Below are 25,068 nucleotides of genomic sequence, written 5' to 3'. Positions count from 1 at the left end.
CTATTTCTCCTACGGACATTCCCCGCATAGGTCATCTTATAATCACACAATTTCTCTGAGGTAGATATACCTGGGAGTAGATTTGCCCGCATCGCTCAATATGCTGGCACTCAACTTGATTTCCTTCCAAAGTGGTTGTACAAACCTACACTCCCACCAGCAGTGGAGAACATTCCCATTGCTCCATGTGCTTGCCAACACTTCATTTATATTTTCATGACATTTGGAACTGCAAAAACATACACTGCTTACCGTGTAAATGCCAACTCTACACATGGCAAATGAGATCTGGATACATTCAGACATTCTCCACGAGATTAAGAATAAGAAATTACAACTAAATGTTTGTCCCACAGAACTGACTTCTGCCCCCCTTGACTTGCTTCCCTCTGTAGAGAATATCTGCTGTGTTCTGACGTCTGCTTTACGAGCAAGTGGCTCAATTTTTTTTTCCCTCTGCCTGCTTTTTCTAGGCCAGGTCAAGTTAAGACCGGAGCAATAGTGTGGCACAGTGCATGATCATGGGACTATAAAGCAGATCCTGCAGTAGTGGTAACAATTCAACTCAGTACCATTTAAGAAACGGGATTAGTTGTTATGGCTTAATTTCCTTTCTTTTAAATCCTGCACAAATATCCAATATTTAAGTCTTTGACTGCTAGTAGTTTTATAAGCACTTATTTAGTTCAGTTCTTAGCAGATCATAAAGGTCTACAATCCTTCTAGAAAAAAGTAATCTTGGTAGAAAGGAAAGCCTCATAGTTAAATATGGAACATTTCAAAGGGGCTGCATTTAGAGAAGATGGAGGTCCTTAGTCTCTGAGTATCAGTGGAGCACTCTTCAGAATTCATGACTTCTCCCAAATCAAATTCAGATTCCTAAAACTCATGCCCACTCACAAAACTACGCGTACCAAACATGAGTATGAATTTAACTGGGGAAATCGTTTTTGCACATTAAGTGGATCGTCAAAATAACCCTAACTCTATACAGTCCAACATTATTTTTATGGTTTACTGTCAAGTAAGGTCTTCTTCATAAACATTTATAATGCCACAATCTAAGCCACAGCTGTATCTGCTATGTCAAGGAAGCAGAGATATAGGATCCCGACTCCCTTGGCAGCAAAAATGCTTTTAAAGATGTATTCCTTCTGAAGGCCAAGAAGTCCTATCAGACTGATTCTGTGTAAGTCTAATAGTCTTCAGAGAAGTCTTCAGATATCTGGAAGAAACTAAACTCTATGATTAAATTAGGAAAAGATCAAAAGCCAAAGGCTATACACATGGACATCCAAATAAAAATTACAACGATAGAAAAAGCAAACTTAGAAGATGATTTGTTGGGTGAAGTTCTTAAACTCAATCTAAACTTTCAGAAAGTTCCATTCACTGGTGCTATGTTCAAAACAAATGACTGATGATTTAGTCTTAGGGAATTTTCATTAAGGTACCATCATCATTATCAACACTACTGGATTTATTTTGAATGAAATGAGTTACTGAAAGTAACCCAGAGCAATGCCACCTACAGGCCCCCCTTGGAGCCAAGACACAGAACGTTCATTACCTTGTCCAACATTCACACCTCCCTTCCACCTTTGTAAATTACACCAATTTGTACTTTGTACAAATGGACTTAACAACCCTCTCAGTAAGCTGGAAAGGTTATTTTCCCCCAAGTGACAAGTAAATATCTTATGTCATTTGGAATAAAAAAAAAATCTATTTTCCAGCTGTCCCTCGAGCTAGGGATAGTTACGTAACTAAGTTCTCCAAAGCAAGGCTTGAGTAAAGGATGCAAAAAGGGAACAGACTCTAAGAGGGACGCTTCTGGCTCTTCTGCCTTTCTGAGCTCTTTTTCCACCCTGTAGAAACACGAGATTCACTGTAGCTCCGGCGACTACCTTAGATTATGAGGGCACCCAGAGAATGACAGGCATGTGATGAGTGAGCCTGGGGACAGGGGTGACAGTGGATTTCCACACCACCCTCCTCTAGACTCTGTACAGGACATAGAAATCAACCTCGAGCTTGCTTCAAGACTGTGGTGTATCTCTCAGCCTCCTAATCCTAACTGCTACACAACAATATTTTTAAGAAGTAGATGTCCCCAGTGCCATAAAGGAGTCCAAGCATTTGTCATTTGAGTAACTCTTTAAAAGCTTTATCTTTGAAAAGTGAAGACATTTGTTGTTACTTAAAATCTACTTTATTTATACTCCTTCACATTCCCAAAACATACAACTACTGTTATCGGGATGGCCAAAATTATTACCCTGAAACTCCTGAACGTGTGTTTTCTCCTGACTAGCCTTATTATCTCATTCTCTCCAACCCTTACCCATACTGCCTCATCACGGACCATCCTACCTCGGACCAAGGAGCAGGACCACCATCCCACTCGATCTAGATGCACTCTACGGTATTTTTCTTGTGAATGGCGTCTCTCCTCCAATTACAGGAAGTCAGAAAACAAAGGTTTAAAAGCATAACCAAACTTCCTTTGGCCATGGTACAAGAACCAGGAATATACGTAAAATGATTTGTTCATATTCTCTCCCTGTACAGATACTCTATTTGTAAGAACTCATTTTATTTTAATGGTAAACCCATGGGACATCATACATAGTTAGGAGTGAAAACAGAAATAATTATTTCCAATTAAAGACTGAAGCTCTACCCTAGATCAACTCTGACCCAGTAGCCTCCAAATCAGCATTCATAAATCTACAGGCAGACTTGCCTAAGAACTAAAGAATGTTATTTCACGAACCATAACCTTCTCCTCTTTGCTGTCTCATCAGACGAAAGTGCAAAAGAGATGCTGTCAAAACCCAAGTCACAGATTGGTTCAAATCTGTTAAGATAGGTCTATAGAAAAACATGGGTAATCCAGAAGAAAAAGAACACTCAATTTGAAATAGGATTACTTACAGTTTACTGTTGTTTTCCCTAAGATATTTCAAAGGTGAGCATGAAAATAAAGAAGAAAAAAAAAATCTTCAACAAGACGGCAGAAAGGAAGTTATTTACTGCAACGGTCCGAAAAGGATTTCAAGGTCTAACAAATTCCAGTTCCAAAGGGTGTAAAAACACACTATTTCTCTTTTACTAAAAGCTATTTTAAGTTTGCTGTGTTACGTAATCCTTCATCCTGATGAAAGATGATGGTCGTGTTGCCTTATTTTCTCCTCCGTAATTCTGTGTGTGAGCAGAATAAGGAAGGTTAATCTAGCCAAGCCAATGCCACAGAGTACTAGGAGTAATATACTGGAACTGGGACAGCAAGAAAGGAGGAAGGAGAGCAGTTAATACCCCTTCAGATGAGGCCCACACCTGGCTCATCTCTTGCCAAAGAAAGCGAAGATCAGCAGGTTCTCTTGACAGCCTCCCAAAACAAATGCGCTGGAGGCAAAGACGCAAGATTCGGGGAGACGTGGACAGAGAAGACCCGTTCTAGTGCATTCCAAGATGCATGGGAGCGCCAAGGTGCTGAGTGGGCGCAATCTTGCCTCAGCAAAGGCCAGGTCAGTCCGTATGCTTCAGTCTGACAGACTCCTCCAGACTGACAGAGACAATCCCCTGGGAACGCACTTACTTCAGAACTCCCCATTTCCTTCTGGGAGTGTGGTCACTGAAAACATTAACAGTGAATTTTTTTTAACAACTCCCTTAGTACGCGCTGAAGGTTGCTTTCAGCAAATGGGGACTATCTTTTAGAAAGGCATAAAGGTGTATTTACAAAATAAAATGAAGTTTTGCTTACAAAACGTGGAGGATTTTGTTCCTCAGCATCTATTTTATAACTTCTTCAGTCTAGGGAAAGAGAGGGTGATAATGCCTGGCAAGAAGCATTTGCCTCTAAAGCAAAGCTAGCAAAATTGACCTCTCCACATTTCTACAAGGTTTTCAGGTATAAAAGCGCCACCATCATCCTTTGGCCCAGGTCATGATCTCACGGTTTGAGAGTTTGAGCCCCACAGTGGGCTTGCTGTTGTCAAGGGCAGATTCTGCTTCGGATCCTCTGTCTCCCTCTCTCTGCCCCACCCCACCCTGCTTGCACGCGTGCATGCCTGCCCCCACACACACACACACTCTCTCTCTCTCTCTCTCAAAAAAAATATTTTTAAAAAGTGGGGAGGGGGGCGCATCTGTGGGCCTCAGTCACTTAAGCGTCTGACTCTGGCTCAAGGTCTTGATCTCACTGTTAATGGGTTCCAGCCCCTCATTAGGCTCTGTGCTAACAGCTCAGAGTCTGGAACCTGCTTCAGATTCTGTGTCTCCCTCTCTCTCTGCCCCTCCCCCACTCACCCTCTCTCAAAGATAAATAAAACATTTTTTTTTCATTTTAATAAACGAAAAGGAATCATGGCCCTCACCCACTAAAAATAATCACGCATGATTTTTCTGTGAAATTCAGTCACAAAGATTTGAAAAGCTATAGCAGAAATAACCCCAGGTGGACATAGTCATCTAGCAGAAATCATCTAGCCCAAGCAGAAAATCGTCCTATCAAAGTTTATAGATTTCATCACCACAACGTTTTAGCCAAACTTCTGTAAATAGCACTAAAAGTCACAGGTAACAACCACATAAAAGCAAATTTTGGCTCAACGGTGAAGGTAAGAACAATTCTGAAAATTCTAACGAGTATGAAAAGAGGGAACAGGGGCGCCTGGGTGGCGCAGTCGGTTGAGCGTCCTGACTTCAGCCAGGTCACGATCTCGCGCTCCGTGAGTTCGAGCCCCGCGTCAGGCTCTGGGCTGATGGCTCGGAGCCTGGAGCCTGTTTCCGATTCTGTGTCTCCCTCTCTCTCTGCCCCTCCCCCGTTCATGCTCTGTCTCTCTCTGTCCCAAAAATAAATAAAAAACGTTGGAAACGTTGGAAAAAAAAAAAAAAAAAAGAAAAGAGGGAACAGATGCCCTTCTAATTTACCAAATTAAAAATTAATACCACTTACTTGGAGAGTTTATTCCTTCACTTTTTAGGAGGCCATGGGGAGAAATTCAATCCAAAAAACAAAAAATGAGCAGGAACACAAACACTTGCTCAGCATCAATAATGTGACCGGCATTGCTAGGTAAATATTAGATCCACAAAGATTAATGAGACCAAACACTGGCATCAATGGTCTTCTAATGCAGGAGAGAGTAATTTAACAGACCTGAGACGGACAATGGCAATATAAGTGTGTTCATCATCATAAGAGGTATTTACGAAGGGTTTTAGGGAGGAGACACAGTAGGATCACTGAACCCCTTAAAGACTCTCTAGAGGGGGAAACCTCCTTAACAGAGTTATAGAAGATTCCAAATTAGCTCGGTGAAAGGGAGGCACAGGAGACCATTCCAGATGAAAGTGACATGAGCAAAATCATGAAATATCACAGGATGGGCAATCATTTGAGGTATATGCTTTAAACATCCTATTTCCAAATAATCACTCTCCAATCTGTTATTGATACTTCTTGACTGTCTACATACTACCAAAAATTCATAATATGCAAAAACATCCTCCTTTTAGGATTTATCTCTAACTCCCTGCCAGAAGAAGTTCCATTTGTCAAGGGTAAAGCAGTCTGTCGCATTATAAAGCCTGCTCTGCCTCTACACCCCTACAGATGAAAAGGCTCAAAACCAAGGTTATCCCAGCCGATTAAACTTTTTTTTTTTTTAACGTTTATTTATTTTTGAGACAGAGAGAGACAGAGCGTGAACAGGGGAGGGGCAGAGAGAGAGGGAGACACAGAATCTGAAACAGGCTCCAGGCTCTGAGCGGTCAGCACAGAGCCCGACGCGGGGCTCGAACTCACAGACCGGGAGATCAAGACCTGAGCTGAAGTCGGACGCTTAACCGACCGAGCCACCCAGGCACCCCCCAGCCGATTAAACTTGACAGCTGTCCATTCTTAAGCTGGCCAACAACCATGGTATGGCCCAGCAGGGAGAACTAGACTAGACCAATCATTCGTGCTCTCCAAAACCTGAGTGAAAAAATACCAAGATGAAGCAGTTAGCAGAGGGAAGTGAAGCTGAGAGAATCCAAAAAGCAGAGCCATTAAGTAACTTCATGACCATGAAGAACCAACGAGACCTAAATTTATGAGGAAGCCAAAAGTATAAATACAAAGAAACTATACAAATAAGAGATATACAAAGCAGAGAACAACCCTGTTAGTAATCTCAAGCAGTAGACCTGGAGAGATACAGGTATGTGAAGAATATTTGAAGATAGCTACAGAGAAGTTGGTTTCGGAGTGAAAAAAAAAAAATTCTATTCTCCAGCTTCTTTTGCAGCTCCGTATGGCAATGTGACCAAGTTCTGGTCAATGAGATACAATCAGAAAGTCTTAAGGCTCCAGAAGGAGGTACACTCTTCCACACTTTCTCCATCCTGCAGCCTGGAATGCAGAAGTGATCGCAGGAGCTCTGGCAGCACCATGAACTAGGAACTTAAAGTCCATACACAGTGAGCAGCAGCATAGTAGGGCCCTAATGACTTGTGGACTTGCCGGAGAAAAAAGAAACATCCACCTGTTGAAGCCCCTACTTTTGAAACAACTCCAATCTTAACTGGTAAGTTGTTGAGACTGTATTCGCAACAAGAAAGAGTAGTCCTTCATGACAGTTAAATGGAAGTGTGATGCATTCCACTTTACACTAGTATTTTCCTCGATGTAGACAGGGCAACAGCAGTTCATAGGTGACAGAAGTAGGATTTGAACCCAAACCTTTTGGACTTGAGAGCCCAACACTCTTAATCGTTAAGAACAAATGAATGCAGGGGCGCCTAGATGGCTCAATCAGTTAAGCGTCCGACTTCAGCTCAGGTCATGATCTCACGGTTCATGAGTTCCAGCCCCGTATCAGGCTCTGTGCTGACAGCTCACAGCCTGGAGCCTATTTTGGATCTGTGTCTCCCTCTCTCTCTGCCCCTCCCCCACTCGAGCTCTGTCTCCATCTCTCAAAAATAAACATTAAAAAAAAAAAGATTAAAAAAAGAAAGAACATATGAATGCAAATGAAGTCAAACTGAGAAAAGCAGGTTCACAAGTATTTTATGGTTTAAGTATGCTATCAGACCCAATTCTAAAAAGCTGAATGCAGTACCACTTACCGACCACAGATAACACTTGTGACAGATCTCCATGACCCTCTAGCCTACCTAGACATAAAGGCTTTTCCCAGCACAAGATCTCTACTCTCAATACCCAGGGAAAAGGTACATGGCCACTGGAAACCCAACATGGGCACCAGTCCCTTGTCCATGGCAGAAACCTGCCAAATTCTGATTTGTAAGGAGTGGGAATAGATTTCTAAGAACATATAGGATTCTGGGGAGAACTGCAGCGTATTTTTTTTAAGGTGGTAAGAAGTCCTTCTTATTAATTTTATTCAAAGGTATTGTCCATATACAATGGCAACTGGAAGAGCTGAGCCTTAATATTTCAACTCCCCAGGCTACTGATCCCCCCGGGATGTTTCACTGCTACAGCACAGTAATAATGATCTTTTAGAGAAGCTCAGGTTTTTAGAAGACCAAGTTGAAGGCACGGTATGTGGCATTAATACTCCTTGCATAAATACATATTTGTACAGAGCACCAACGCTGTGCTCAGCAGTGTCCTCTGTGCTGGAGGCTAAAGCAGTCCACAGAACACGCGCTCTCGTGGGATCTACACTCCAGTGGCCGTGCCTCCAAAAGCAAAGATATCAAGCTAGAGGGGAAGTGTTATGAAGGGAAGAGTAGAATGTGCAAGGGAGAGTGGACTTCGGGGCATCACTATCTTTGAGAGCAGATGTGGTAGTTCTAACAATATTCTGGGCGAAATAAGGGATGACAAAAGCTTTCAACAACTTTGCTTTGAAAATCCCTGGTGTAGACAGACAATACCCTACCATGAAAAGTCACAGCATCAGACACTCAATAGTCCACAGAGGCTTATTAAGCAGCAGTTCAGGGAGCCATTAGGAGTACAGATTTGGGGATAGGCTTCTTGCGATTAAATCCCAGCCATACAGCTTACTCTTTGTGGGACCCTGGACAAGTTACTTAACTGCTCTTACTTCAGAGGATACCAGGAGGATAAAAGGAGTTATAAAAGGAAACTTTGTAAGCCCCAAATCTGTGTTTGCTTGATTTTTTAATGTTTATTTTTGAGAGAGAGAGAGAGAGAGAGAGAGAGACAGACAGACAGACAGACAGAGTGAGCAAGGGAGGAGCAGAGAGAGAGAGGGAGACAGAGAATCCAAAGCAGGCTCCAGGCTCTGAGCTGTCAGCACAGAGCCCGATGCAGTGCTCAAACCCACAAACCGTGACATCATGACCCGAGCCAAACCCACTCAACCGACTGAGCCACCCAGGCGCCCCTGTGTTTGATTTTTAAATGGAGGGTCTACCGTGCTCCAGACACACAAGTTCCTCTATGCATCTGTGCTATGGGGCCCCAGACATGGAAGCCCCAGGAGATGCACTTGGCCATCAGCTTCTAAGGACACCCTGGATCCAGGCCTGGTTTCAGTCTCCTGGTGTCTCTTCCTGCTTGTCTTCACATTCCAGGACTCGGAATTCTTATTGCCAACGTGGTCACCCAGGACACCAACTCAAGATTTTCCAAAGGAAGAAACGTTCCAAGGCCAGAGGGCTTAGCTCCCAGCACGGCCCCCACAGACCCGGCACCAGAGGCAAAAAACAAAAACACCATTCATTTCGGCCAGCCCCCATACTGTTGTTCCACCAGGCAATTTCCATCTATGCGAAAACAGAAGACGTTTTGGTGTACATTAGGTTAAATTTTAGTCGTCGATTATCGCATTTTGGTATTCAGTATTAACATGTTATGGTATTTTGTAATGACAGGCGACAATGAGTTGCACAACTAGACACTTGGGAACGTTAAAGTCATAAGGAAAAATACATTTCAAATACGTGGATTTATCCTCCATTCCTACTTTCCCCTTCTTTTTTGGGCATAACCGAGTATCATCTTTCAGCACTGTCCTGCTGCTGCCAGAGATTCGGTCTTTGAACTTATTTTAAGCCTCTACCTTGAACATGATGCTTATCTTGTCAAATGTATATGTCAAGCTGTCAAAATACGCAAGTGGTCAAGCCCTTTTACCCAGTCAATGCCTCATAGTAACTTATAAACATGACTGTACTGCCCAGAAACAGAAGAATGTGGTCCAACCACTCAAGGAGTCAAAATGCTTATTAGTTTATGAATTAGACCACCTAGACTTTGTTTTTCTGATTGTGGGAAGGGAAGAAAGTGAGCTGTGAGCTTTGAGTTTAGACAGACCTTAGAAAACTCGCATGCTCTCAACTTTAATAACTGGCCCTCAGACATGAGAAAGGAATACTAAATCTACTAACCTTATTGGATCAAGTTAACAAGCATCAGGTGCTTGGCAAAGACAAGACATATCCTCAAACTCACCAAAGCCCAGGCCAAGTGGTCCACATCTGCAGCTGGACAGTGTCCCTAACAGGTCCCCCAGACCCCTCTTGCCTCTATAATCCAGTCCCCATGCTGCAGCCAACACAAGATTTCAACATGCAAATCAGGTTCTATGCTTCTGGCTTAAAACCACTTATTGGTTTTAAGAGTAATCTTAAATGAAACTCAACTCCCTAGTATAACCTCCTGGCCCCACAGGATCCTGTCCAGCTTCCCTCTGGGATCTGGCTTCAAGACCGGTTTCTTTGGGCCACTCTCCAGCATCGGATACCCCCAAATTCATGACTTCTACGGACATACCACTTTCTTACATTTGCTGAAAAACAATGATCCCAATTAAGGTGCTTGGGGAATCACCTGGGATTTTCTGTGAAGTCTCAGGGCTACTTCCTGTGCCCAGCTCAGGTGGCCAGAAGCTACCTACTTTTGGTCCCCAGGCACTCAACCTATTTGCCACCCCCCCCCCCCCCACACACACACACACAAGGACACTTTTTCTGTCTTGTAGGTATTAACCCTGCTCCAGCTTCATTGTCCCCTCAAGTCTGGCTGCTGGTGGCCCAAGCCTTCTCTCCTTACTGTTCACATCCTTACACATCCTTACAGGGCAACTGACGTGTTAAAAACAAAAACAAAAATCTCACAAGACAAGTTTGCATACTCCCTCCCCTGGTTTCTGAGTGTGTGGATAAGCAAGCCTCTTAGACCCCTATCTTCTGCCCCTGGGAGGGCTGATCTCCCTCTAACTCCACTGTTCGCTCTTAGGCCAGAAGACAGAATCACCACCACAAATAGGGTGGGCTACAGACCCCTGCAAGCTACTCCTTTCAGGGCAGTAACGGTCATTTCTGAGGGCAGAGTTCCTAGGCAAGGGTTCCTTTAAGACAGTTAATAATTTCTAATAAAGGCAAATGAAAACCTACTACTGAAATCATATGGAGCCACACAATTTAAAACCATGACTGCAAAGGACATTAAGACACTACTATGTTCTGGGTGTTTTGCACCATCATCTCAGTCTTCACAACTAGAGCAACGGGAATATTTCTAGGCCCATCAGATGAAACACAGAATTAGTTACAAGCTCATGGCTGCTAAGGGACAGAACTTAGATGTCCACCTCGGTCTGATTGTAAACCAGTGGTTTTCAAACTATACCCCCAACAAGGTTCCAAAGAGGCAGCTGGATATTTAAGAAGTATTTTGTGAAGAGAACTGAATTTTTATTAGAGACTGAAACGAAGAAAAACATACTCAAATGTACTGTACATGTACTTTTACAGTTCACACCCCATCACCCACCCCCGTGCTGCCAGAGTAATGGGGTTTTGGAGGGGTGGGTCAAGTCTCAGAACAAAACCTATATTCTTCCTTCTCGCTGAAGATTTAAGATGAAATTACTTTAATATCTATAAATAGGACTCCATTAAAATCCTATTTTCCCTTAATATCACAAAAAATAAATGCAATACCAAATGAACTTGGAAGATGACCCTTCAGTTCTCATCTATCTAAATGGATCTAAGTTAAAATCATCTAAATTTAAATTCAGTTTTGTGTTTATCAAAAACAGCTTCATTGTCCTCACTGATCTACTCTAAATATAAACAAGGATGTTTGTAAAAATCACATATAATGAAACATCATTTCTTTTATATATCTGAGTTCTGCATAAAACTGGAAAGAAAGAATTCCATCATTTAAGTGAAAAGAAACCTCTGAAATCCTCCCCAACACCACAATGATTTTTAAATAATTCATGGTAAAGCAAAGAGATGGTCTCACATTAGGACCAACCGGTAAGTAGGGGAAAAGGTGAAAAATCTTGAGTCTACTTTCTCACTCAAAGCAAGAACCCCTTCTATAATGTCCTGAACAGGTACGAAGCAGCTTCAGCTTTGGCTTTTCCTATTCATGGCAAGAGTAAACCTTTCAAGAAAGTTCCTCACCCTGAACCAATACCGGACTTCCTATAAACTCTGACCCTATTATAGTCTGCCTCTGAAGATGCACAGGAAACAGTTTACATCCTTCAAGTAAAGGAAGCCACTGATCATATGGTCTCCATCTAAAGGTATCCCGCAAGTACAAAAACCAAAATTCTGATGCCAATGAAAAACTATCATGAAATACTACCTCTCTTCAAGGAGGTAAATAAATCTTATTCTACCAGCCCAGACACAGGCAAACTATTATCTATGGGCTGAATCTGGCCCACTGACTGTTTTTAAAAATAAAAGTTTGGGGCGCCTGGGTGGCGCAGTCGGTTAAGCGTCCGACTTCAGCCAGGTCACGATCTCGCGGTCTGTGAGTTCGAGCCCCGCGTCAGGCTCTGGGCTGATGGCTCGGAGCCTGGAGCCTGTTTCAGATTCTGTGTCTCCCTCTCTCTCTGCCCCTCCCCCGTTCATGCTCTGTCTCTCTCTGTCCCAAAAATAAATAAAAAACGTTGAAAAAAAAAAAAAATTTAAAAAAAAATAAAAGTTTAGTGGGTGATGGGCACTGAGGAGGGCACCTGCTGGGATGAGCACTGGGTGTTGTATGGAAACCAATTTGACAATAAATTTCATATTAAAAATAAGTAGATAAATAAATAAAACTTTATTGGATCACAGCCACATCCAACTATTTATGTATTATCTCTGGCTGTTTTAGTGCTACCATAGCAGAGTTGAATAGTGAAGACACAGACTGTATAGCCTGCAAAGCCTAAAATATTTACTAGCTGGCCCCTACCAGAAAAAGGTTGTCCACGCTGTTCTACCCCACCAACCAGAGCTTTCCCCACAAGCGAAGAACTGTAGTATAGCTGATGTTATAGGCTATAGTTCAATAGATACAGTTATCCCTGTGGTACCTATGATGCCCAAATACCTACCAAACATTAAGTCTCAATAAGCCTTTGAGTGAGGAATGTTAGATAGGAGGGGAGAGGTTGGTAGGAAAGAAGCATAGGGTTTTTCTTCTCCCAAAACTAATGGGACATGTATCCTTGAAGGAATCTTTTTTAAATGTTCATTTTTGAGGCCCGGCAGGGAGCCGGGGGGGGGGGGGGGGGGGGGGGAGGTGTGGGTGGGCAGAGGATCTAAAGCAGTCTTCTGACAGAGGCAAGCAAGCCGGATGCGGGGCTCAAACTCACTAACCACAGGATCATGACCCAAGCCAAAGTGGGACATTCAACTGACTGAGCCCCCCAGGTGTTCCCTTCATGGAATATTTTAAAACATAACAGAACCTTTTCTTATTGTAGCTCAGTATCTGAATACAGGGCTGTGCACCTGCATTCAAAACCAGGATGTGAAGTCACTGCTCCATTTCAAGCAAATGGACACTGAATAAAATGTTGTTTTGTAAAAGACCATGTTAATTTTGAATACCTAGGAAAAAGCTACCCACACCCACCCTTAGAATATTCATTTGTTGCTGCTGTTTTAATATCACTCACCGCAATATAAAAAGCAATTGGGATAAATAACCTTTATTAAGCAATTGAGAAAAACTCAGCACTCTGGATTCAGGAAATGGAAGAGAATTGCTTTAAAACAGACAAGATGAGCACAGAGTGTTACATGTAAGTGATGCATCACTAAATTCTACTCCTGAAACCACTATTATACTGTCTGTTAACTAACTAGAAGTAAAAATTTGAAACCAAGAAAAGTAGCATAAAACAGAGAGAATCAAACCATCAATGAGCCTGTGAGATCTTGATGCTTCATCTCCATCATTTCTTCATAATCATCCATTTTTGTTGCTTTCAAGATCTTTGAATAAAGAATTAAAATATGCATCACTTCCTACACAACTCTAATTTTGACTTTTTTAGCAACTTGTTTCATTACACTTGTGTCCTCCTATGGAACAAAGAATCTGATTTGAAGAGTTTTAAAATTAGCAACTGAAGATCTATTCTTGACATAGTAAAATTTTTCTTTTGATTCCAAGTCAGGTTTTTTTTTTTTTTGCAACAATTTAAGAAGAATATTAACCTCACATAATCATGATAAAACTATAAGCACGAAGGACTGGAAAATATTCACCTGAGTGCTTCCAAAGATAACCAAAAGAGTTAGGCGTTCTCCCCAAATCAAGATGTATTTGGGGAAAACTAAAATATCACTAGCACAAGAATCTATTGCCTACACATTGAGGCTACAGAAAAATGTCAGCCTGAGTCCACAGAAATAGAGAAAAGTTCCACCTCAGGCTCAAGAAGTGATCCTGCCCACAGGCCATGGTCAGGTCAGTAGGAGCCCTGAAAAACTCAGGAAATGCAAAGGAAACCCAAGAATGATTAAACAATCCAATCTAAATGACCCAGTCTTTAAAACACACATCTTGAAAACCCAACAAATCACAGGGAAATTTGTTACACTAAGAAATTCTATTGATGAACTATGTAGATGTACAATGTTTTTATACAAAACAGAACAGAAATTCAACAATCCTAAGAGGTTTTCTACACTCGGCACAGGGACTTGAAAAAAGAACCAGCAGCAAAAGAAAAGGGGGAGGAGAAGGAAAGGAGAAGGAAAGGAGAAGGAAAGGAGAAGGAAAGGAGAAGGAAAGGAGAAGGAAAGGAGAAGGAAAGGAGAAGGAAAGGAGAAGGAAAGGAGAAGGAAAGGAGAAGGAAAGGAGAAGGAAAGGAGAAGGAAAGGAGAAGGAAAGGAGAAGGAAAGGAGAAGGAAAGGAGAAGGAAAGGAGAAGGAAAGGAGAAGGAAAGGAGAAGGAAAGGAGAAGGAAAGGAGAAGGAAAGGAAAAGGAAGAAAAAATTCAAGATGAAACAAAACAGCAACAGCATCCAAAAAAATCAGCCCAGTCCTCTGTCCTCTCCGGAAACATTTCTAAGCAAGGGAGGGATAGAAGAGATGGCCAAGCAAGCACAAGCTAGGGGGAACAGTGTTGCCAAGCAGAAAGTCAAACTGTTTGGAATTCTCCCCTTTTGTTGGAATCAAACCAGAATTGTAGAGAAGGACCTCAGAAAATATGCCTGCTAAGTTGAAAGGGAGTGGTCTCCCTTAGACAAGCTCCAGTAGCAGCTCCGAGCAGAGCTGCAGAGAGGTGCGGGCCACCGTGGGTCACGCCAGGACCTTTCACCTCTGCAAATCAGAAATAGCTGCCACTTACAGAAGTACCAAGTGGCTGTAATCTCTTTAACCCAGTTACTCTGTACTACGTTCATTCTGCAGAGGCAAGAAGAGTTTTGAAAAGCTGGCATTGGAGAAAAACGAACGGAACCAGACTAGAAGTTTTTCAGCGGTGGACCACGCAAAGTCCTTGCTTCGTATACAAAGTCCCAGCCCAATAACTGCAGAGCAGTTCTTTGACAGCACTTTAACAGTGCTAGAGAGACTAGGCTCTCTTTTCAGTGCTTCCTATATTCTAACTCAACTCTGATGTAGGTACTGCGATTGTGCCCATTCTGTAGATGAAGAACCTGAGGCACAGAGACTGCACAGCAGGTAAGTGGCAACCATAACGTGAATGCAGGCAGTGTGGCTCCAAGGTCCGTGCCCTTAAGCATCCTCCGCGCAGCCTCTCGGCCCAACCACAGACTTTGCAGCTGTCTGGTGGACCTGTGCCAGGCTCTGGAAATACAAGCAGGCCCACAACCCGGCCCTGCACCGTGCCACACCGTGCTTTGCCCTGTGACACATACGGGAACGGAGGCCTGAGGCGGGGCCACAGCCAGCCCACTAGCACCTCTGTGCCAGTGCACAATGGGTACCTCAGCCGGCTGAGCAGGAGCCGGATCCTAGCCACGCCTGCTCCCTTGGCCAGGCACTTCTGCAGTGCCCACTATGTGGAACTGTCTAAGGCGGCGCCAAGAGCAGCCCTGGAAGGAGACTCAGTTCAGTTTTCATAGTGAAGTGCTGGAAGAAGGAAAGACTGAAAGGAGACAGGAGAGAAAAGGGCCATTCTCCAACCAAAACCTATTTCTGCAAGTAGTTCTGACCGTTTTAAATAGGTACAAGTCAGGATCACACAGGCCATATCAGCTTTATTAACAAAACATCCAGATTACTAAGCAGCAGTCCCAGACACAGCACATGCACACTAACCTCTCGGGCTGCCTTAAGAAAAACTCCCGGCCCCGCAAGCCGCCTGAGACTAGCTTTCAGTCCAGTTCAAAGGCCCCAGCTTGGGCCATCTTCAACAACTTCTGAACTCCATGCTCAAACCACCAGTTCTCCGCCCTGGGAGTCCGGTGCCGGCAGGGACCCCAACCCTGGGAGTCCTCCAAGGAGATGTGGCTTGTGTGACAGATACAACAACCGAGTCTCTCAAGAGTCCAGTCTCCTCCCTTGGAAGCTCAACACCTCTTAGAGAAGAGCAGGCAGAGAGTCTTAAGAATCAAGTAAATGAGCTATGGGTTTCTTCATCTAAACTAGGAGCCCCTCCATAGCACAACTAGCTTGGATTTCACCTTCCCCGAACTCCCTAACCAGAGAACTGCCAGAGCTAGTTTCGGGGAGGAAAGCGCCTATCTGATTCCATCATCTTTCACACTATAGTTACCCTCACCCCACACTGCTCCGTGCCTTCTCTCCAACAAGCCAGGCTCATGCCAGTCCCTCCACCCCAGTGTTTCCAGAGAGCCTTCTCCCGTGGTACATTTCCTTAAGTTGATTAACCTTTCCAGGTCTCAGTTTTAACATCTGAAAAACAAAGCGGATGTAAGTATCTACCTCACAGGGCTCTTAGAAAGCATCACCTTCACGGTTGGCATGCACTTAATGAAATAAGTCAGAGAAAGGTAACTATGGCATGAGTTCACTTATGCGGATGCAAAAAAGGCAAAAACAAGCTCATGGATACATAGAAGAGAATGGTGGTTGCCAGAGGCAGGGTTTGGAAGGTGGCAAAATGGGTCAAAGGAGTCAAAAGATAAAAACTTTGTTATAAAAAGTTCTAGGGTGCCTGGGTGGCTCAGTCGGTTAAGTGTCCGACTTTGGCTCAGGTCATGATCTCATGGTTCACGAGTTTGAGCCCCACATCGTACTCTGTGCTGACAGCTCAGAGCCTGGAGCCTGTTTCAGATTTTGTGTATCTGTATCTCTCTCATTCTCTCTGAACAATAAACATTAAAAAAAAAAAAAAAAAGTCCTAGGGATGAATGTACAGCATGGTGACTTTAGGTGAGGACACTGTATTGCATATTTGAAAGATTGTAGATCTAAGATGTTATCGCAAGAAAAAAATGTAACTATATGGTGAAGAATATTAACTAGACTTATTGTGGTTTCATTTTGCAGCTTATACGAATATCATTGTGCTGTACACCTGTTACGAACATAAGGTTATATGCCAATTATACTTCAATTAAAAAAAAAAACCACCTGTTGATATTGGCAGGTATTTTCTGCTAGGATGGGGAGTAAGAGGAAGCCACAGAGGAGGGGTGTCTGGCACTGTTCTAGAGTACGTTATTTCGGTTGATCCTCACCAAACCCAAGGAGTTATTCTTACTATCCTCCACTTTGCAAATGGAATAAAGCGAAGCACTGAGAAGGAACTTGCCAAAGATCCAGTGAAGGTGCTGGAGTCAGGCATCTTACCCAGCAGTTAAAATGGTAGAATCAGCAGCACTAAACCATGAAACTCCCCTCCACCTGCAAGAGCTTTGTGAAATGTCCCGTCCACTATGCGGCCCAACTCGATTCCTGGGAGATCCTCGAGGATCTCCAGACCAGTCCTACTCCTCAAGACTCAGGGTGAGGAGTTCTAGCATCTAGCTCTACTACTCCTTGTCAAGGACATTGAGGGACCTTCACCTCATTCACTGAGCACTTCGGAATCTTGATCAGCCTCTCACTCGGAGCCCCGCCACGTTCCTGATGACCTGGCCATCCGTGAGCATGCTCCATCCAACACCACGGCTCTTTCTTCTTCCCCAACCCTTCCATCTTTTCTGCTGCTGACCAACCACAGCCACACGAGAGCTTCCCCTCCGGGAACAGCTCTACCTCTGTGATCTTAAGTTCATAGGCCCTTTTGTCGGACCACATTGAACTCCCAATGACACATTATTCAGCCTCAAGATACCAGTTCCTTGCACATCCTTTACTTCCTGTTTGCCCTCCTTTCAGTAACTCAGCTCATGGTCTATGGCGTCAACCATTGTCTTGCCATGGTCCTAAATTCCTCTATCCCGTTATCCACCCATTGACTCATGCTGGAAAAATCCTAAACCTTAATCTAAGGGCCTACCTCTTGAAACCTACACCCAAACAGCTATAGAGAATGGAAGAAAAAAAATTCCACCACCCTACATATTTGGGTCATTCAGTCATGGCTTTTGACGTCAACAGTCTGCAGCAACCAACACTTTGGGATCCCTGGTCATCACTCCGCCTCATACCTCACAGAAGTTTCAACCCCACTCAGCTCAAACCCCTACCCCACCATATTTCAGTCACCATCAGCAAAGTGACCTTCTCTTTTACTTCACCAGCATTTAGCCATCTCAAGTTGGGTCCCATGTAAAGAGGAAAGCCACTCCTCCAGTTCTGGCTCTGGTGTCTGCCCTTTCACGGTACCATTCCTTGACAGACTTAACTGCAGCAGTGTCCTCTTCTGACCTTCCGCTAGGCCTGAGTGCCCTGGCCCAGGTCAACCCTGATGCAAATCCAGCGGCCACTCTTCAGTCCTTATTTCCATGATCTCTGGGCACTACTGAACACCACTGGCCACTTCTTCCTTCTGGAAAGTCTCCCTTCTCAGCCTGACTCCACTCCCCAGGCTTCCTTTCAATCTTCCAGTCCTCTCTCAGCCTCTTTTTCTGGCTCCTTTCCTTTTTTCTGATCCCACACAAAAAAAGGAATGCCCACTATGTGCCAGCATTAACTGAGGCACTGGGTTTCCTCGGGATTCTTCTCTTCACACTCTACACAATCCTCCCTGGGCGAGCTTGTTCATGGCTGTGGCTTCAGGTATCACCTAAGTAGTGAAGACTGGGAGGTCAGATGTTAGCCAGACCAGAGTTCAAGTTCTGCCAGTTTCTCTTGGTACATGCTCTGTGAGTCTTTAGCCTGGATGGGAGAAGTCCAGTCGCCCCGATGCAGCCTATAGGAAGACCACGTGAAGAGAGATGCCCCAGGAGTCCACAGTCTCCCAGCACCCAGCTATTTGGGGATTCCCAAGCACAAATGCCAGACAAGTATATGAAGACTTGAGGTGACCCCAGCCACCATGTGACTGTAACTTCATAAGGGCTCCGTAGCAACAACAGCCTAGCTGAACTCAAGTTACCTCCCGATTCAGGAGCAAAATAAGTTGTTACTGTCTGAAACCACTCTTAAGATGGTTCGTTAGCTCACTAATGGATAACCAGAACAGTTATCAAAACAAAAGCGCTAAAATCTTTGTTCTCATCTTCTACATCCATTTGTGAAATTCCGACAATCCTTAGAAGCATCTACTTTTGGGCATCCCTCCTGCTCCCACCTGGTTGTGAATACCACCATTTCATTCCAGGATCAGGATGGCATCTTCCTAACTGGCCTTCTTGCTCTGGTCTGGCCTCCCTTTCTGATCCTTCACAGTGCAGGAAGATCTGACCAGGTCACTCCAGGCTAACTTTGAAGGTTCCCCTGAGGTGACCCCAGCTGGGCTCTGCAACTTCACGTGGAGCCACTGCTCTCACCTCTGCCCCAGTCACACTGAGCCCTGGGAGCTCCCTGAAGTGATGGGGTTACTTACCCCCGAGTCAGTGCACAGGCTGTTCCTTCTGCCCAGCCCTGCCTGTCACTGGGCCAACTTGCCTTCAACACTGCAGATTAAGAATGACTCCTTTGGGAAGCTCTTTTGGGCCCTCAAGTTTCCTTTCATAGGCTCCCTCAGTTACCTTTGTTTTCTTCTAAGTGGAATAGGCCACTCCAAGATGTAATTGCTTATTTTTCGCCACCAAGAGTGGAAGTTTCCTGACAACAGGCCAATGTCTCACTCACATGTATATCCCTAGTGCCAGGGCCACATCGGAACATCAAAGGCTCATAAAAATTGGAGTTGTTTGAGTGAATGACTGACAGAGTTGCCCTGATGCAATTTATCCCTTAAGTAAAATTAGAAGAATGGGAGAGATCACTATTCCAGGAAGGATATCGAAGGACTAAAAACTTTTGAAATGAAATAAACATTTGAGGTCACCTAATTAATCCCATCTTTTTATAGATGAAGAAACAAGTTAATGAGACTGACTGGTTTGCCCAAACCTCCACATCTGGTTGGTGGCAAAGCCAGGAACAAAATCAGGTCAATTAACTCCCATGGTACCACTTCAGCATGTCAGAATTTAAGTGAACCACACAGCTGAATAGTGCAGGAATTTCAGAATACGGCCAGGAACTTCTTCAAGTTAAAAAAAAAAAAAAAAAAAAAAAGCAGCTTTGGACAACTTTAAATTTCTCTGGAGTACATAGCCGTCAGAACAGGTAGACAGAAGAACGGACAATACAAGAAGTATAGGTGAAGAGATAAAATAACTGGAACTCTTATACTGGTAGAAATCTAATTAGTACAACCACTTTGGAAAAGTGTTTTGCAGTTTTTAGTAAACCTGAACATAGATATACCCAACGAACCTGAAATTCCACCGTACCCAAAAGAAATTAATATTGCCACCAAAAGTATGTGCTAGAATGTTTGGACCAGATTCCAATATCAACTGAGAAGGGTCTAAATGCCCAACAATACAACAGATAGACTCATAATTACATTGCAATGAAAAATAAATTGCTGATTAATGCAAGAAGGATGAATCGTAGGCATGCTGAAAGAAGTCGTAAATATATTTTGACTCCATTTATGTCAAGTTCAAAATCAGGCAAAACTAATGTATGTCAGTGCTGCCTGGCAAGGGACACGAGAGCCTTCTGGAGTACTAGAAATGTTTTACATCTCTATTTGGGGGTGATACCAAGACTCAGGTACATATACATTTATCTAGACTGAGGCATCACAGTAAAGTGCACAATTAAATTGAGTGAATGAGAATTAGAAATAAGGTATTCTATAAAGCTAGCATGCACCTGTGTTCAAGTAGTACAATGTATTATCTCATTCAACCCTCAAAAAAGCCCTAAGTTTTGTAAATAAGATTGTTTACTAGTCACAATTGCGGTCTTAAAAAATCTGAATCAGAATAGGAGGGAAGGAGGGAGTAAAAAAAAAAAAAAAAAAAATTGTTCAAAAAAAAAAATCAACACTCTCTTTGGGATTTTTCTTTTTGTGAAAGAAACCAAAAAAAAAAAAAAAAAAAGTTTTATCCAAGGTCAAGGACTTTTTGATGTCTAGCTCTTAAAGAGTACACAACGTGTTCCTACACAATGTTTACTTAACGCCACAAAAATTGTACACTGCCAGTTTTGAAGAAAACTCTCCAAGGTGTCACTGATGGGGGGAGGAGGTGGGAGAAATCAAGGACATACACAGAAGCTCACTTTATCTACACTTGCCTACCCCTCCTTCTATCGATGCCTTACATTGAGTCCCATGGACTCATACCAATCAGTTCAGAAAAATCTAAGGTGATTTTTTTTTTTTTTTTTTTAAGAATTTTACAGTTTCATTATGTTGTTATCACAGAGGCAAGCTCTCATGCTGTCTGAATCTTGCAAAGGAGAAAATTGTAGTTTGGAGTGATTTGTCTTAGATTAGGTTCCTGGTATTTGGGGTTTTAGAAATAAGTACATTCTAAATATATACTTACATCCATACCAAAAAAAAAAAAAAAAAGGGAAAGAAAGAAAACCTGGAGAATATAGGAATATCATCTTTTTATTCTGCTAGGTAATGACATTGAGAGAGACACTATCATTCACTATCATTTCAGAATAGACAGTAGATTCTAATACCTACAAAAAGTTGGGAAAATATTGCAAATTTAAGTCTGTAAATTCGTAATTATTTTGCAACACTTTCCTGATTTTTCTATTTTGCTATGGACTGAGATTTGGAAAACACCTTAGATCACACAGGTAAAAGGAGGAATACCTAGGAATCGAATACACAACTTCAAGGTTCTTTTCTTCTCTGCTGCAAGGATAGGTACAGTTTAAGATCACGGACATGTCACCAACCCTTATAACAACCGAGGCAACTGTGATTACTCCACTCCTCCTGACCCTCAGTTTCCCCAACCACAAGACAGGAACAAACATTCCTACACCTCTCAGGGTTGGAGAAAAGTCTAAAGGAACAGTAGAATCCCATAGTAAGCACTTCCTGCAGAATCTGAGAGTAAATTCTCAATCAATAATCATCATCATTATCACTAACTTTATTACACAGCTTTGACTTAAACACTGGCTGATTATAACCAGGCACTGTTCTAAGTACATTACAAATATTAACTTATTTAATCAGTGTCAAGAGCTTTAAAACGCAGGTACCTTTTGACCCTACAAATCTACTCCTAGAACTTGATCATAAAACAAAAATACCCCAGAATAGAAACACTGGATGCAGCAATCCCTTTTAGAGATTTGCCATGTACATCCACATATTAAAAGCTGTGCAATAAAGAAACTTGTTTAACTTTGTCTGACCCAGTTTTTAAACTTCCTTGGCACTGGAACTCCTTTTCATACTAAGATGTATTTAAATACCGCAGAACTACGACTCCTGACAATATACTGGCATAGAATATCCAGGAATTTATGCAGAATATTCAATTCAGTGTTATTTATAACAGCCCAAATTGGAATATAAAATATTCAATGGAAAGGTGATTAGTTAAGAAAATTATGGTCAGTATTATAATGCAGAAGATCAATGAGGAGAAACTTAAATTTTAAATATTCATAGATGTAAAAAGCAGGTTATAAAACTCCCTTCATTACGATGCAGGGTTGAAAATGTTAACTGGCTCTTTGTGGGTTACTGGATTACAACTTTGTCCCTATCGTGCTTTCCGAATTTCCATTTACTTTAATAATAAATACGTTACCAAAATAATCCACATCCTTACATAGGCAAGAATATGTGTATGTAGATATACATATATTAGTAGGAATACAAAATGATTATCAACTGTAAGATAGGAATCCTAATACTGAAGTGCAAGCTTTATAGGATTTATTGTGTAAATACTAACAAGTAAACGTGTACAAACCACGCCTCCAAACCAACACCTATTCTCCTCCGAGCTTCTCACAAAATCCAAATAAGATCTCTACATATAGAAGCATGAATGTCATATCCAAACCAGAAATATGAAAAACCAAGTATCTACTGATACATACAAGCAACATTTATTGATCTCGAAAACAGAAAACATGTTTCAAAAAGGGTGGTATGTTACCATTGCTGTAAAATTACATTCACCACATCGTTAGTATATTTGTTATACGTACATGCAAGTATAGAAAAGGAAAAAAAACAGAATGCTTGAGAATGAAACCCACTAACCGGCACAGAGAAATGGGAGCAGCAAGCTTTAGCTCTAGCCTTAGAGTTCTTTTGTTTTTTAAAGCAGAGTTTTGAAGTCAAAAATCACAAGATGGTAACAACTGTTAATCAGAGAGGTAGGTACACAGAAGTAGGTTGTGTTGCTTTCTGTATTTTCCTGAATACTTGTACTCAGGAATATTTGTATTAAAAATAAAACTCTGAAAAGGTTGTATTTTGTTTTAGTTCCTGACTCCATGATCAGGGGACTGATTAGGAATAGGTATAGCCCTTCTGTGCCTCCATCGATGGTCCTGGGAAGACTCTGGACGGTCATCCACTTTCCCCAAGAGTGAGGCTAGAGAGGCAGCTAACGCTGTTGAAAAACCCCCAGGAATCCCTCTTGGGGAGACACGGACACAATTACTAGGAGATAAGTCCTCAACCCTGAGAGAAGCAGTCCAGAGGTCAGAGCAGTGCTCAGCAAATCTAGGTACAAAGGAACCTGATAAATAGACCATTCTGCAAATCCAAGTTTTCAAACAGTTCCTCTCAAAACCATGTAGTTGTAACGCGGCTGTGAGCCAAAAAGCAAAACGCCAACCTTTATGCAAAAGAGTAGAGGAAAATGGATAAACAAATGAAGGCCTTGTCACCCCAAGGCACAAACTCGGGCAGTTGCCCCAGCAGGAACTGGGCTATCCCTGAACTCCTGGGAGGGCTTCTCCCGAGAAACCAAGTGACCACAATCAAGTGAGCCCTCAATCGCCAGCACTGTGTCTATGATTCATGCTGCCCCTCTCATCCTCTCAACAACTATTATTAGGTGGGCGGTCCTAAGGGCTTCTAAGCATGGGCTTGGAATCCGCCAAGCCAGACTCACTGGCTAACTAACACTCCACTGGCCAATATGCCACCGTCCTGAACCTCAAGTTCCCTCTTTCCTAAAGCAGTGTTTTTGTAAGATGGTAGCATCTGATCAACACGACTGATGGGGAGATTAAGTCAGGCGACAAGAGTGAAACGCTCCGCACCACACTTGGTACACAGTCCCCTCTTTGATTCTGGTGGTGGGCAAGAGGGCCAGGGACCCTGCCCTGATGCAGGTGACAGAACAGCCATCACCCTGGGCCACTCAAGGGAGAGTCACACATTGCTAGCACTAGAAGTCAGAAGTGGCTACCTCATTTGTGAGGCCCAGTGCAAAATGAAAATGTTTGCAAAGCGTCAAAAATCAAGAAGATGGTAACCCCAGAGCATTAAAGTAAGCGTGGGGCCCTTCTAAATGTAGCCCCCATGGCCACACGCCCTTGAAGACAGCCCCGCTAGAAGTCCATGTGCTCAAACACTTCGCAGACACTTGAAAATGAAGGTCGACAAGCACGGAGCTTCCTAAACTCATCCAAACGCTTGAAGCATTTGGGGAGATGCCAGGGGGAGAGCCACAGCATAACGAAAGGGGGCTGAGGCTTGAAAATAGAAGCCCATCGTTAATTCAATTTGTGAGAAGTTATCAGAAAAAATACTGTTTGTTCTCCGTGACAGTTAGCAGAACTCGCTAAAAGTCTTTCCAGTCTACAAATTCTTAAAAACAAAGCCAAACAAAACAAATACGTTCTTTATACTTAATATCAGGGGGCTGTGCCCAACTGAAATCTGTAAGCAAGAGGCTACGTGGGGCCTAGGGTCTGCTGGGGACAGCCTCCCTCCCCAGGCAGCACTTGGTAAAGGAGCATAGAGGACCTCAGAAAAACTGGCAACTACCTCCTCCATTTCAGTGACCTCTTCAGAAAAGAACTGGGGCTTGTGACAGGGAAGAAGGTGCTCCTGAAGTGACAGTAGGGGGCTAACAGGGTTGCCCAGAAATCCATTTGTGGTCACTTGATGAAACATTAGATGCTGAAGGTCACCTCAGTGACCAGACTCAGGACACTATGGGGCAGGAAGCTCTGGACACATTTTTAATATTTATTTTGAGAAACAGAACATGCATGCAAACAGGGAAGGGGCAGAGAGAGAGAGAGAGAGAGAGAGAGAGAGAGAGAGAATGAATGAATATATCTGAAACAGGCTCCAAGCTGTCAGCATGGAATGGGATGCTGCAGGGGCTCAATCCCACAAACTGTGAGATCATGACCTGAGCTGAAATCAAGAGCCAGATGCTCGACTGAGCCCCCCAGGCTCTCCCCACATCACAGTGCTTTCTATCCAGCCTTCTC

General features: G+C 43.0%; 1 protein-coding gene across 4 annotated transcripts in view; it reads right to left on the bottom strand.

The window, feature by feature from the left end:
• ARL15 (ADP ribosylation factor like GTPase 15) overlaps window positions 1–25,068 on the bottom strand; it is a 403,888-nt gene that overhangs the window by 372,809 nt on the left and 6,011 nt on the right. For 3 of the 4 annotated variants that reach the window (XR_006205681.1, XM_042949992.1, XM_042949983.1), the window contains exon 2: window positions 13,147–13,224. The exons of the other annotated variant lie outside the window; for it this stretch is intronic. Coding sequence is in view for 2 of the 3 variants with exons in the window: in XM_042949992.1 (XP_042805926.1) it covers window positions 13,147–13,224 (78 nt within the window). In the remaining variant the exon portion in view is untranslated. The remainder of the gene's footprint in view (window positions 1–13,146; window positions 13,225–25,068) is intronic. 4 annotated transcript variants of the gene reach the window in all.

This window comes from Panthera leo, chromosome A1 (assembly GCF_018350215.1).
Source record: "Panthera leo isolate Ple1 chromosome A1, P.leo_Ple1_pat1.1, whole genome shotgun sequence".
NCBI lineage: Eukaryota > Metazoa > Chordata > Mammalia > Carnivora > Felidae > Panthera > Panthera leo.
Note: the sequence above shows the minus strand (reverse complement) of the source record. Positions and strands in the feature narration are given on the sequence as shown.